This window comes from Chelonoidis abingdonii, chromosome 2 (assembly GCF_003597395.2).
Source record: "Chelonoidis abingdonii isolate Lonesome George chromosome 2, CheloAbing_2.0, whole genome shotgun sequence".
Classification (NCBI taxonomy): Eukaryota; Metazoa; Chordata; order Testudines; family Testudinidae; genus Chelonoidis; species Chelonoidis abingdonii.
Window position 1 is genome coordinate 99,171,090 of NC_133770.1, and position 12,842 is coordinate 99,183,931.

A 12,842-nucleotide genomic window follows, 5' to 3' on the forward strand; every position below is an offset into this window, starting at 1 on the left:
TGGAAAAAAAATCTATGAAACCCATTTTTACTTAGTTGTCAAATGTGCTAATTAATAATGGATTATCTCATATCCAAAAGTTAAAAGCAAGAATTAAACAAGAATTTTTACAGGCTGGCTCCAAGAGAGATTTCCCCAAGCAATTGACTCCAACATTAGTCACACTTTATATTAAGGTTCCATCCATAAATAGTTTATTAAAATAGCTATTAATCATTTATAATCAGTCACTTGTTTGTTGCTTATGACTATGGCAATATGGCCTATTAGACAGGACGCTGGACTTGGTAAACATTGGTTCTGTTTCCCGCCTTGGACACTGGCTTGCTGGATGACCTTGGCCAAGTCACTTCAGCACCTTGTGTCTCAGTTTCCCCCTCTGTAAAACGGGGATAATGAAACTGACATCATTTGTAAAATGCTTTGAGACCTACTGTGAAAAGCATTATTTACAAGCGGGGCGTCATTATTATTGTAACCAGCTGTAATACCTTCTGCTTATGAGCTTCCATAACATATACCATTCATGTCTGTAACATGTTTTTAACAGCTATTCATGATTTACTAAACCTTTCTAAGTGAAACCCCTTCCCCAGTAAATTTAAAGCATGACCAGCAGCACTAAACAGCTACCCCTCACTTCCCAGGGAAAGGAGACAGGCCTCCCAGGGTGCCCTGAAGACCATCAAAGGGCCAGAGGACAGTGCGTTCTAGCATGGAGGACCTCCTTACCAAGAATGCTTTGTGATCAACATCCTCTTTTTAATCCAGTGGACTATTTTAGTTTCTCAGCTGATTGGCCTTGCTCTGGGGGTGGGGGGTGTCACACGAGGAGATGGGTAGGCTCTAATTATGGTACCATGATACCTTCTAAGCCCCTAAGTAAAAGATGACACCCAGAGCAGTAAATATTGTGATTTAATGGTACGCAGTGTAATTCTGTTGTGGCTGAGTATCACAGAAGTTTGTTGATACCCTTAAAGAACTGTCCAGTTTATAGCTGCTTAATACTAGGAAACAGACGGTTTTCTAAGGGCTCTCCAGAGCCACTCTTCTGAGAATGAGGGATGGTCTCCAGCCATGGAGATGCAAGTCTTGACTCACATTGTGCGATTTGACCTGCTGACTCTCTTCCCTAGCCATAGTGCCTGCAATTCCAGTGCAACCTGAGTCCCTTGTTACTGATTCCCACCAATGGCAGGGAAGCAACAGGGGGAATGGTTTGCGTAGGGATTGCAGGAAATATGGTTTGAAAGGAAACCAGCATGGAACAGAGGGAGAAGGACATGGCAGAGGAAGGAAGAGCCAATGAACAGTACCATGGACGGCAGAGCCAGTTTTAACCCCCAAGCAGGAATATTTTGGGGTCCCTCCCCACAACAGTAAAACAGGCACATTCTTATGATAAAAAATGAATATAGGGCCTCTCCTCACGAACTGTTCATGGCCCTAAGAAATTTCTCAGTTTGCTTATGCTCAGTGCCGGCTCTGTAATGCTTGTTACAGCTGTGCGGAAAGACAAGGAAGGTAGGATCTGAGCCAGGAAAGATGTAGGGCTACTGCATCCTTATTCTTTCTGAAGTATTTAAATTTCTTGTTCTCTGGCTTTCCCTTGCAAAACATCTCAAATGTAAGTTACTTAGAACATAGTACCACACATTGTAATGAGCGTATACACTATTCCAACACTGGCTCCCTGTTATGTTGCATACTGATTTAGAAATTCCGCTTTGGACTTTTATGGACCTTAGTGGAGCGGCCCATTATACTAGACTGACAGAGCTTCTGTTCTCACATATTCACAAGAGATCTAAGTCAGCTGGGTTTTATTTTACTTTGAATGCAGCTGAGTAACAATAAAACAGGCTATAAGTACGTGGAACTCACACCCTAATGTTATGCTAGACTTTAAAGTGGGCTCCTGTTCTCACTAAAATTTAACTAAATGCTTCCTCAACAAATCTACTACTTGTGGGTGAAATTCACTCATGTACAATGGGAGCGGCATAAACGTTAGGCCTCATTTAAGATCCCTGTAAGCATTCAAAATAGGGCTTCAGCGAGACTTATATAGGGGATAGACCTTGTGTAGGTCTTCTGTACAGGGGTTAATTTTAGCCTCAAGAGTTCAGGACTCACTCCTGCATCTATGAGAGCTTTGCCTGTGCTAGGGGGAAGCAGGAATAGGCCTTAATTACAAAATGTGCTGTGATACCCAGCAACACAATGGGCCAAATTCTGTACTCAATTACCTCAGTGTAAACCTGGCATAACTCCACTGAAATCAACAGTGTTAGTTCGGATTTGTGCTAGGGTGACAAAGCAGAACTTGAGCCAGTGAATGGAATCAAAATGAGAAGGAAGCTGGTGCCAAGGACTTCTCTTGCATTTTTAGATTTAGCTAAGACTCCTTACAAGGATATAATTTCTTTATTGACACTCTCTTTGCTTATTCTGTAAATCAGAAGTTTAGATTTTAAAATGTTAAAAGGAAAAAAAAAAGTGCCTTAGGAATGTATTAAACACATTGTGATTGCCGAGAACCAATAAGGTCCATTGGGTCAATGCAACTGTAAAGATCCTTTTTTCATAGATTCATGATTCTTTTCAAGTTCTTACTGTGTAGTATTTCAATAGGAGTTTACATATTTAATACAAATATGTACTCTGCTGCAAATGAATAGTGAAGATTTATACTAAATAACTCTATGAAAAAGGAATTGTTCTGCAGACAGAGAGTAGCTGATTTGAAAACCTCCAACTGAATTAAAATGACATTGGGCTACCTTATGGTCTTAGGCCCAGAGCCTCAAAGGCATTTAGGCACCTAACTCTCATTAAAAATCAATGGAGTTAGGCACCCGAATACCTTTGAGTATCTGGACCTTAGAGCCTGTTTCTGTACTCACTAAAGCAAATGGCAAAACTTCCACTAGTTTCAATAGTGCAGAATGAGGTGCTAACTATGTATACCATTTTATTACAAAAATTAATGCTGTATTTGATGAAGAGTATAAAAAATACCCAAAGCACCAGACCCATTTTTTTTCTCTTCTCGTCGAATAACGTCTGAAAAAAAATGTAGACCAAATTCTGCTAAATATGTGAATTGTGTTCACAAAGGGATTTTTAAACCCTCCAAAAGGGGGTTGTCATAGAAACAGTACAGTTTCGGCTCAACAGTTGAAATGCGAGGTCTGTGTATGTGGGCGTGTGTACATACACGCAGACTTGTTTGGGACAAAAAAGTTTGATGCTTTTGCATTTCTTTTTGCACAAGCCCCAGATATCTTTTGCCACACAATTATGGGTACATGATCAAGGAGCAGTATGAGTACATATGTTCGTAGATTGGCTGTCCACCTCACAGCAACGTGTTCACAGAAGCTCTCTTTATTCACTGTATCTCCTCTGTATATCATGCCTGGTTGTTTTGTGCCTACATAAATAAAAACATTGGCAACACCCATACAAGACTGTGTTTCTTCTGAGTAAAAGAAAATTGCAAAGTCATTTCATTAGACCTTCCTTTAAAAAACAAAACAAAACATGCATCTCACACGTTTACATTGGTTTACAATAAAAAAATGTATACAGACATTAAAAAAAAAAGAGAGAGAGGAGTGGGCCTAACAATACTGATTCAAAACGGAAACGGAAGACAGTTTCTCCCTAGAACACTTTAGGGTTTTCGGAGTCCTTATTCCATAAAAGGAATATACTTGAAACACATCCCATTTAGGTGAGATGAGATTGCTAAAATACATACACAACTAAAAAATGAGTCACTTTTTATCGGTTATCTCCTAAGTTTTTTTCCCCATGTCTATTGCATAACAGCAAGAAACTTGCTTTCTTCTGCAAGTGAGGTCAACAAAGAACTCATGTCCCCAATAGCCATGTTTGTTGTGCTCACAGGCATCGCTGGGAATGTAAGAGACGCTCGGGGAGTGGTGAGGCGTGAAGAATTGTGTGAGAGATTCTGAATGATACTCGGACTCAGAGCTCCTGAAATTAAGCTGGCATGGTCCCCATCATCTATGATAGCATCAAAATCAATCTGCACACCTTCTAGGCTGTTGCTGTCAATGCTGTCAACTGTGCTTGTCACCTGGTTAGCCCCTGGGGAAAGAAGCTCAGACGAATTTGGAATACCAGTCCCCTGCAGCAGGCAGTTAGCTTCCGAAATAGAGAAAGAACCTGTTTTCATAGCTTGCTGAGTAAAGCCCATGGATTGGTCATATAACTGACCAGAGTAATTCTGCATATTAGAGCAGAACTGTTGTGGTTGACCTTGCATCTCCATCTTAATGCCATTTACCCTGTATGTCTGGTTTGCATCACTTATAAATCCTTGCTGTTGTGCCAGGTTGTTTCTCAGCATGTTTTGCCGTCTGTTGCCTACATAGTTGACACATGGCTGGTAATTCTTTGTCACCACCAAACCTGATTGCTGGTTTCCAATGTTGTGAGACATTGGTGGACAATTCTGTGGCCCTTGACAAAGGCTCATTTGTGAGGTAGGACTAACCTGCCCTAACATCATTTGATTGGTTTGACTGACTCCCTGATAATGAATGCCTTCCCCTATTGGCTGATTTTGCAGGTATTCCTGTTCTATCGTATTTCTACTCTGCATCCCATTAGCCATACTGACAGATTGCTCACCTGGCACCATGGGATGGCCAAAATTTTGCTGACTCTTGTTTGTTAGCATGTTGTTGTTCCTCAACTTCTCCCCTTGAATCACTAAGCCACAGGAACTGTCCATTTCCCCAGAAATCGTTGGTTGTCTGGTGATGCTTTCACTATATGGCTGTGCCTTATTTGCCTGCATGTTGAAAGAGTTACTGGTGGTGGTGTTGCTGATAATCATGTTCTGATGTAAACTGTAAGAGCTGTTGTTTTCCACAAGATGTTGATAGCCATTTTGTTGGGCCATACCATTTCTCTCCAGGCTCTGCTGCTGGACCATCATATTGTTATATAGTCCAAAAGCTCGAGTTTGTTGGACTGCCGAGCATGGACCACATTTCATTTTTGAAGGAGAAAAGTCAGAACTTCCTGAGCTTACTTCATTCCACTGGATTGGCAGGTCGCTTTTGTTTGCTTCAGAGCTGGTCTGTTGACTGTTTGGTGAAGGGGCCTGGTGAAAGTTATTTTTCCCTACTGCTGAGCCATGATGCACTTTGTTATTATCCAGGACATCATTTGGCAAGTGGTCATACATGCCCTGGTTCTGGGAATTCAAATACTGAACCACATCGTCTGGAAGAAGATCCTCATCATTCAGACCACCATCCGCTTCCATGGTAGCAGCCTCCATGGTGACATTCTCATTGATACTCGGAGGACATGGGGAGTAGGCGTTACGGAACAGGCCGCCATCAGAGCGGGTATAGTTCTGAAGAATAAAGTTTCGCTTTTCCATAGATGGAGGCAAAACAGGAGGGTTAAAGCTATTAAGACTGTTGAATCGCTGGACTCTAGGCAGAGAAAGGTTGTTGGAGACCATTCTTACCGGATCACTGGCTCTCCTTGTCCCACTTCCCAGCACATCATGAGGCAGAAAATGCCTCCTGTTATAACTATTTGCCCCGCCATCACTACATCTACGAGGAGCATTTACTGGAGGCAGAGGAGACACTCCAGACTCCCTGCAATCACCTAACAGCGCCATCCTTGTTTTGAGGCTCATCCTCTCCATGTTAGGCAGTGGAGTTGGTGGGGGTCCACCAGTAGCTGCTGCATATTTAGCTTTCAGCCTGTATTGCTGGGCTGGGGTGAGGCTGAGTAGGCTTGGCAAGCCATCACACTGACTCACTTCACTGGATCGCCTGGAGGCATCAGTCGAGATGGGGTCATAGGAGTCGGCAACACTCATGTTCTGAGGCCTTCCCTCAGCTTGGGAAGCATCACTGGATCTCCGACTGGAAAAGCAAGGTGAAATTCCAGAGGACCTACGGCTACTCAAGTACGCGGAACTGATTGTGCTGGTGCTGCTGTCCCTCCTATTCAGCATGTTTAACACTGTGATGTCCATACTTGAAATTTCATTTCTGTTAGGTAGAATAGTCATGGATCCTCCTAAACTGCAGCTGCTGCTTGACTGGATACCTGGTGGTAAAATTCACAGATAAATGAATATTAATCAGGACCAACTGTAGAAAATGCTTAGAGTCTGAGACGACTAACAGGCATTTCAAGGAAATACTCATATGATTCTAGGAAGTCAAGACCATTTTCTAATCAGAAGTAGGGCTGAATAGCACTCTTGTACAGGGGCTCACAGATTCAAGAACATCATTTCAATGTGACCCCCAACATCATTTCAATGTGAGCCCCTCAGTTGTCATCCAGTGATGTAGTTTTATTGACTACTCTGATTGACACTGACTAGGTTTTCCATATTCTTAAAAAAAACCTTTTTAGATTTTTGTAACTAATTGAATGGGCATTCATGTGATAATCTAAGTCCAGATGGCAAAATATACAAATTGGAAATTAGAGTAATTTTTAAAGAATTCAAACATATTTGCATGTTATTTAAAACAATTGCAAAACATCTTTCCCAGTCCCCCCTTTTAATAAACACAATATAAGCATTATTGTCACCTTTATGTCATTCCTTTTCTTGAATGCACTTCACAAACTATGTACATATAATACCACAGATGTGCAGTCACTACTACGGTGGACAGCAGCAGCCAACTGATTCACAGTAGGTTGCCCAAAGTGTTGGGAGGAGAAATACTGCCCAAAGGCACCAAGTCAAACCCCATCTCATATAGAAAGTGCTATGGATTCTTTAGGGTTCAGCATGCCTCCATGTGATTCTTGTAAGAAACTATACATGTGTTTTTCGAGCATTATCATCTCCACGTGCAACTATCAGTGCATTTGCAAATAGAGACCATGTTAAAGCCCATTTAAAAATGTAGTCCATGACATCTATGCAAAGCAGATAGGATCCGAGGTCTCACTTGAAAGAATACCACATAATAAACTGCACGGTATTTAATTTCTCTACCTTGGAAGGATGCAGGGCTAAAATGATGCTGTGAATCGAATGTTTGGTTCCAGGGAATCTAAGTATTTCAAGCATGATAATCAGATCACCAATATTCACTTCCAGGAATATAAAATATAGGATTACCAACTTCTACCAGTATAGCACAATTTCTAATTTGAACAGAAATATCTATATATATTGAAAAATTTAGGTGTCTTACAGCTCCTAGGTAAGTAGAACTCCCACTGAATTTCATGAGTTGTACAGTCTGTGTAAGTCCTGAAACATCAAGCCCTAAGAGGACGAATTTAAAGAATGAAAGTATGATTAATCCAGTTATGCATATCTCACCATTTCCTATGAGAGGTGGCAAGGTTGGGGCTTTTGAAGGTGGAATGGGATTCAGTCTTGGAAGCACTCCATTAACTTGTTTCAACCTTTCTAATTTGACTTGCTCCATCCATTTGGTCCCTGTCATGTTCCTCCTGGCCTGTAGGCCAAGTGCGGTGGTTGCTGTGGAAATGGTAGAGTCCATGATTGGGGTTTCATCAATGACACTGAGGTCTCCTACACTACCTCCACTGGTCAGATTAAGCTCGATCCCATGGTTGGAATAGTTGCTGATGGGGGACTGTTCGCTGCTGCATGTAGACTGACTACCAGGGCTTGGCTGAGATGTCTGTTGGAGTGAAATAAGAAATGAATGATAATTAGGATTAGGAAAAGAATGCTAATGAATTGATTTCAATGTACTTCTTGAACAGATATTATTCCATATTGAGTCAAAGAAAAATAAATGAACCAAAAAGCTAAGTTTAAACAGATGACAATGATCTTTGATTAAAGGCTTTCTGGTACACGACTACTTGACTTTTAACCACACTGAAAACTATTGAGAACACCTCCTCCCATAGTGTTAAAATTCATCTCAGCATCTTACTAACAGAGAGTACATTACATCTATATTACGCTATTCATCTGAAAAGATCCCAGATCAATTAAATCACTTTACAGGTTTCATATATATCCTGTATCCAATTACAGGATACATTTTATTATTACTGTTACTTGTATTATTGTGTTGCCTAGGAGCCCTCAGTCATGGACCAAGACCAAATTTAGATAATTTGAAAGTAATTACCCAAATTGGAATTTGAGCAAGACATCCAGGCTAACTTATAGTGCTAGGCTTGCAAAAAACAACCATCACCCAACAACACTGGACTTTTTAAAAAAAAGTATACAGGCAAAGAATTTGAAGTATTTGATAATATTCAAGAAGGACAGATGCACTGTTCCAAGCATTTGAGGGTTTAAACTTAGGCATATATTAACGAGAAATGAAAACATTTCAATGTAAAAATACTATAACTTAATATCAGCTTAATCTCAGCACCCTTGGACCATGATTTCTGACCGGACACAGGTAGTAAGGACTTCAGCTTTATGTCCTATATGAGTAAAATAGGTGCTGTTGTTCTAAAGTCAAGTCATCTGTCACACTGCAGTGCAGGACTCTGAATTCAGACAGAGTTCTGCACGCTTCAGCTGGGAGCAGACTCTGGTTTCAATGGGGTTGGATGGACATAAAGTTAGAATAAAACAATATATTTGCTGATTACAAGTTCTCTTTGCATTAATGAAAAGAACAAAACAGAAGACTCCAGCAGCACACTCAAGTGTAAAACCTTCTCAGTACTATGTCTGGCTGGAGCTGGATGTGTAATTTCCAGCTCCAGTAGATAAACCTGTGCTAGTTCTGATCGAGGCAGCATGCTAAAAATAGAAGCGATGTCCGAGGAGTGAGTGTACAAGGACAGGCTAACTGTCTCAAGTGCGCACACATCTTTCAGGTGGAATTGCACTTGGGGCACCTAGCCTGTTGCAGCTACCACACTGCTATTTTTAGCATGCTAACTTGATAAGAGCTAGCACAACTACGTCAACCGGGGCTGGAAATTATACCTTCAGATCCAGTATAGATGTATCCTCACTGGGAAGATAGCCATACACTGACAAAATTTTCACTTTCTTGGAGATCTCCCAGACTTGTGACATGATCACAGCCCAAGGTGATATTCTACAACGGGCATTGACCTGCCACAACTCCATTTTCTCTGTCAAACGAACAGATAAGACCAGTGCTCCGAAATATTTATTTTATTGGAGTGGTATTCTTGCGGCTGTAAAATACAGGGTCTTTGAAGTACTCAGGAGCGTCTTCCCTACAAGAATGAGAAAATTATTGGAGTGTGGGGGAGGGAGGGAACAAGGAGAGAGCAAGCGGGGGGGGGTTCTTTAGGAGTAATACTTCATTCTTCATTCATGCATCTGACGAAGTGGGTATTCACCCACGAAAGCTTATGCCCCAATACATCTGTTAGTCTTAAAAGTGCCACAGGACTCTCTGTTGGTTTTCACAGATCCAGACTAACACGGCTACCCCTCTGATACTTCATTCTAGGATGCACCAGTTAGCTATTATAACCAGAGATCTGTATGACATGCAAAATCATTTTGCTTCCAAGAACAGTTTCATAAACACGTATCTATTTTATTATTTTACTTTTAGGCTTTTGCATTTTCAGTCACCATGTGATCTCCGTGCAAACTCTTGTCTAGGGCGGCTAACTAGAATTTTGTAGTTATCAGTAATGTCTTTGAATTCTAACAACAAAGTGAATAAAGATACAAGCCTGTGCCGGAGTGGTGGCTTAGTGTGACTATGATGAATACTTGAGTGTAATAATAATTTTAATGATTTCTAATGTCAATGATAATGCTTGTAATTTATAAGTCCACACAGAATGTGGTACACTTTCAAATCTTGGTCATGGCAGATTTGGTGAGGGCACTAAAGAATAAATGTTATCTGGGAGCAGTGAGCTTGCACCCATTGTACAAGAGTTAAATAAAGAATGCTAATGATCAGAAGACTGTTCTTGTAGGCACAAAAATTGGTCAAAAAGAGTCAGAAGTGGAGAAAATGATCATGGGAATGCATCTCTATAGATATGTATATACATAAATATGATATATACAAACAAATAGATCTGAAACTATTTCACCAGCATAATCTAGCTATTTCACATGCCAAGTGTTTTTCAAAATGTTCATTACACATATTTGGGAATGTGTCTGATGGAATGCTTCTTACTAAATAAAAGAATGATTTGACAAGAAGCAAAAGACTAAAAATAAGAAAAAATGTTGCAATGAAAATCATTCAGAGAAATTTAAATCCCCTCACCTTATTACCCACTGTCCTTAGGAAGTTAGAATAAGACATTTAAGAGCATTAGACAGAAGAAACATTGGATTAGTAGAAAAACAAGGGACATGTCTTAACTCATAATACAAACCAAGAAAAGAAGGACAACTAAATTACATTTTAATCACCTATTTGTAGACCTGATTTGCAGTGGGAAATATTCAATACTGTTCATAAAAAACTAACTTGTTTTAAGGTCCAATCCTGCAAAGCTTTACTCACGTTATTGCCTCTTACTCAACTAGTTTCATTTAACAGCAACGGACTACTCACCTAAGCAAGAGCGGCAGGAATAGCTTGGGCCCGCAGATCCTAATATAATATCTACTAACATCAACAGATGACTGCCTTTTGACTACAATGAGAGTTATGCTGGACCCTCTGAGTATTATTAACTGAAAATTATTACTTAATTTGGGTTTGAAGTGGTAAATTTAGTCATGGAGTAACTCTTATCTTGATAGGTATGGAAGCTACTAAGCAGAGTTAGGATTATCTGAGTAGAGACTGAAGGATCTGGCTTTTTATTCCCCAATGGATGGGCATGAAGATATTGTAAATCCAGATATGGCAGAGAATGAGTTATCTTTTTATCTAGTTCTATCTCCCTTTGAGAGAAGGGTGCACTAGAGATAGTTACTTAGAGAAAATATTTCATTATTTAATAGATCTAGTAAAAAACGCAAAACATCTAACAAATATTAATTCAAAATTACGAAGTTATTCTTGTTCCACTGGTTTAAAAAACCCAGTCCTCTCCCTTCCCACACACACACCTTTTCCTTTATTTGAATTTTTTCACAATAAATTTTATTGAAATTTTTATTTTCATTTTTTTTTTATTTTCTTCCACACTCTTTTGATCTTGTTTCCCCATTTCCACCCACTTTTTCTTTTTTTCTATTTTGCTGTTGGAAGGTGGCAGGGGAAACAGATAAGCAATAAAACTAAAAACCAGACAAAAGCTAAATTTCCCATTTTTTTCAATTTAGTTAAAAAGTTAAAAATGAAAAAAAAAATCTGTGAAAATTTTCAGTTTGCAAAAACGGCAATTTTCAATGAAACCATTTTTTTGTTTGAAAAATGTGTACCAATATTTAATAGCTCCTGAATTTGGAGGGCTTACATCTGTCAAACCACACCTCCATTTTGGCTGATCCCATTTTCTGATTGTAGTGAACAACAATAATAATAATCATTAATAATAAACATCTCGCTCTTAAACAGTGCTTTTCATCAATAGATAATGCATTGCGAGGGGAAAACAGGAATAAACCATGGACACAAAATAGCGGAGGCAGGTAACTATGGGATCATGCTGTTCTCCCAATAAGGAGGTCTGGTTTGAAAACTAGATCCATGAACAATTAGACCCTGGAAAGCTGTGGGGATGAATCTAGCCTACACTAGCCTGCTGCCTCTAACTGCCCTCGTGCACCTCAATGATATGCGCTAGCAGTTTGTTAGAGCACTTTGATTCAATCCTCTTTGAAATGGGACTATCTCAAAGCATATTAATGAACTGTCAGTGCGCACCCAGCAGAGTGCTCATGGACAGCTAGTCCACATCAGACTAGTGAAGGGAAGTGTCACACCCCAGCTTGCCACAGTCTAATTGTTCATGTAGACAAGTCCTAACAGTAAGACCTTGATCCTGCATTGTAATCTACACAAGCAAACTGCTGCATCCATGTGGAGCTCCTTGATTTTTTTGGGCAAAAGTCAGTCTGTGCAGATCGCAATGAATGTCTGGGAAATAAATGTTAGCATTTATTATTGATTCACCCCTCCTCCCATAAGCCAAGAAAATAATTCCCCATGATTAGTTTACACACGTAAAGGGAAGGAAAGTTAAAAATCACATAATATTCCAAAAGTTCCATTAAAGGAAAATCCTGGTGGAACCTTAACTATGGAGACATTTTAAGTATGCCCATAATATTGCATCTATAGGCAATTGGCTTTTATAGTGAATTCTGTAGAGTATCAGTTAATAAGACAACAGTACTATATAGCAGGAATCATGATTTTATATCTAAGGCCTGGTCTGCACTGGGGGGGGATCGATCTAAGTTACACAACTTCAGCTACGTGAATAACGTAGCTGAAGTTGATGTACTTACATCGACTTACCGTGGTGTCTTCACCGCAGCGAGTCGACTGCTGCCGCTCCCCCATTAACTCTGCCTGAGCCTCTCGCCGAGCTGGAGTACAGGAGTCGATGGGAGAGCGATCGGGGTCGATTTATCATGTCTAGATTAGACATGATAAATTGATCCCCGCTGGATCGATCGCTGTCTGCCGATCTGGCAAGTAGTGTAGACTGTTAACTTTTTTCTTCACACATACAGACTTACAAGTATATTCATAATAACGATGATGCTTAGCATTCATTATAGGCCACTTTAAACCTACAAAGCATTGAACAAACATTAATTAAAGCAGTGATCCTGCAACCCCCTGTGATAGAGGCCTGGTCTACACTACGCATTTAAACCAAATTTAGCAGCGTTAAACCAATTTAACCCTGCACCTGTCCACACAACGAGGCCCTTTATA

At 40.0% G+C, this 12,842-nt stretch overlaps 1 protein-coding gene across 2 annotated transcripts in view; it reads right to left on the minus strand.

Annotated features, from left to right (window-relative positions):
• Positions 1–222: 222 nt before the first annotated feature.
• The window catches only part of GLI3 (GLI family zinc finger 3), a 275,904-nt gene continuing 263,284 nt past the window's right edge, over positions 223–12,842 (minus strand). For both annotated transcript variants that reach the window (XM_032793449.2, XM_032793448.2), the window contains exons 14-15: positions 7,364–7,691; positions 223–6,117 (exon numbers count right to left, since the gene is read on the minus strand). In XM_032793449.2, the coding sequence (XP_032649340.1) occupies positions 3,827–6,117; positions 7,364–7,691 (2,619 nt within the window). In that variant the 3' untranslated portion in view covers positions 223–3,826. The remainder of the gene's footprint in view (positions 6,118–7,363; positions 7,692–12,842) is intronic.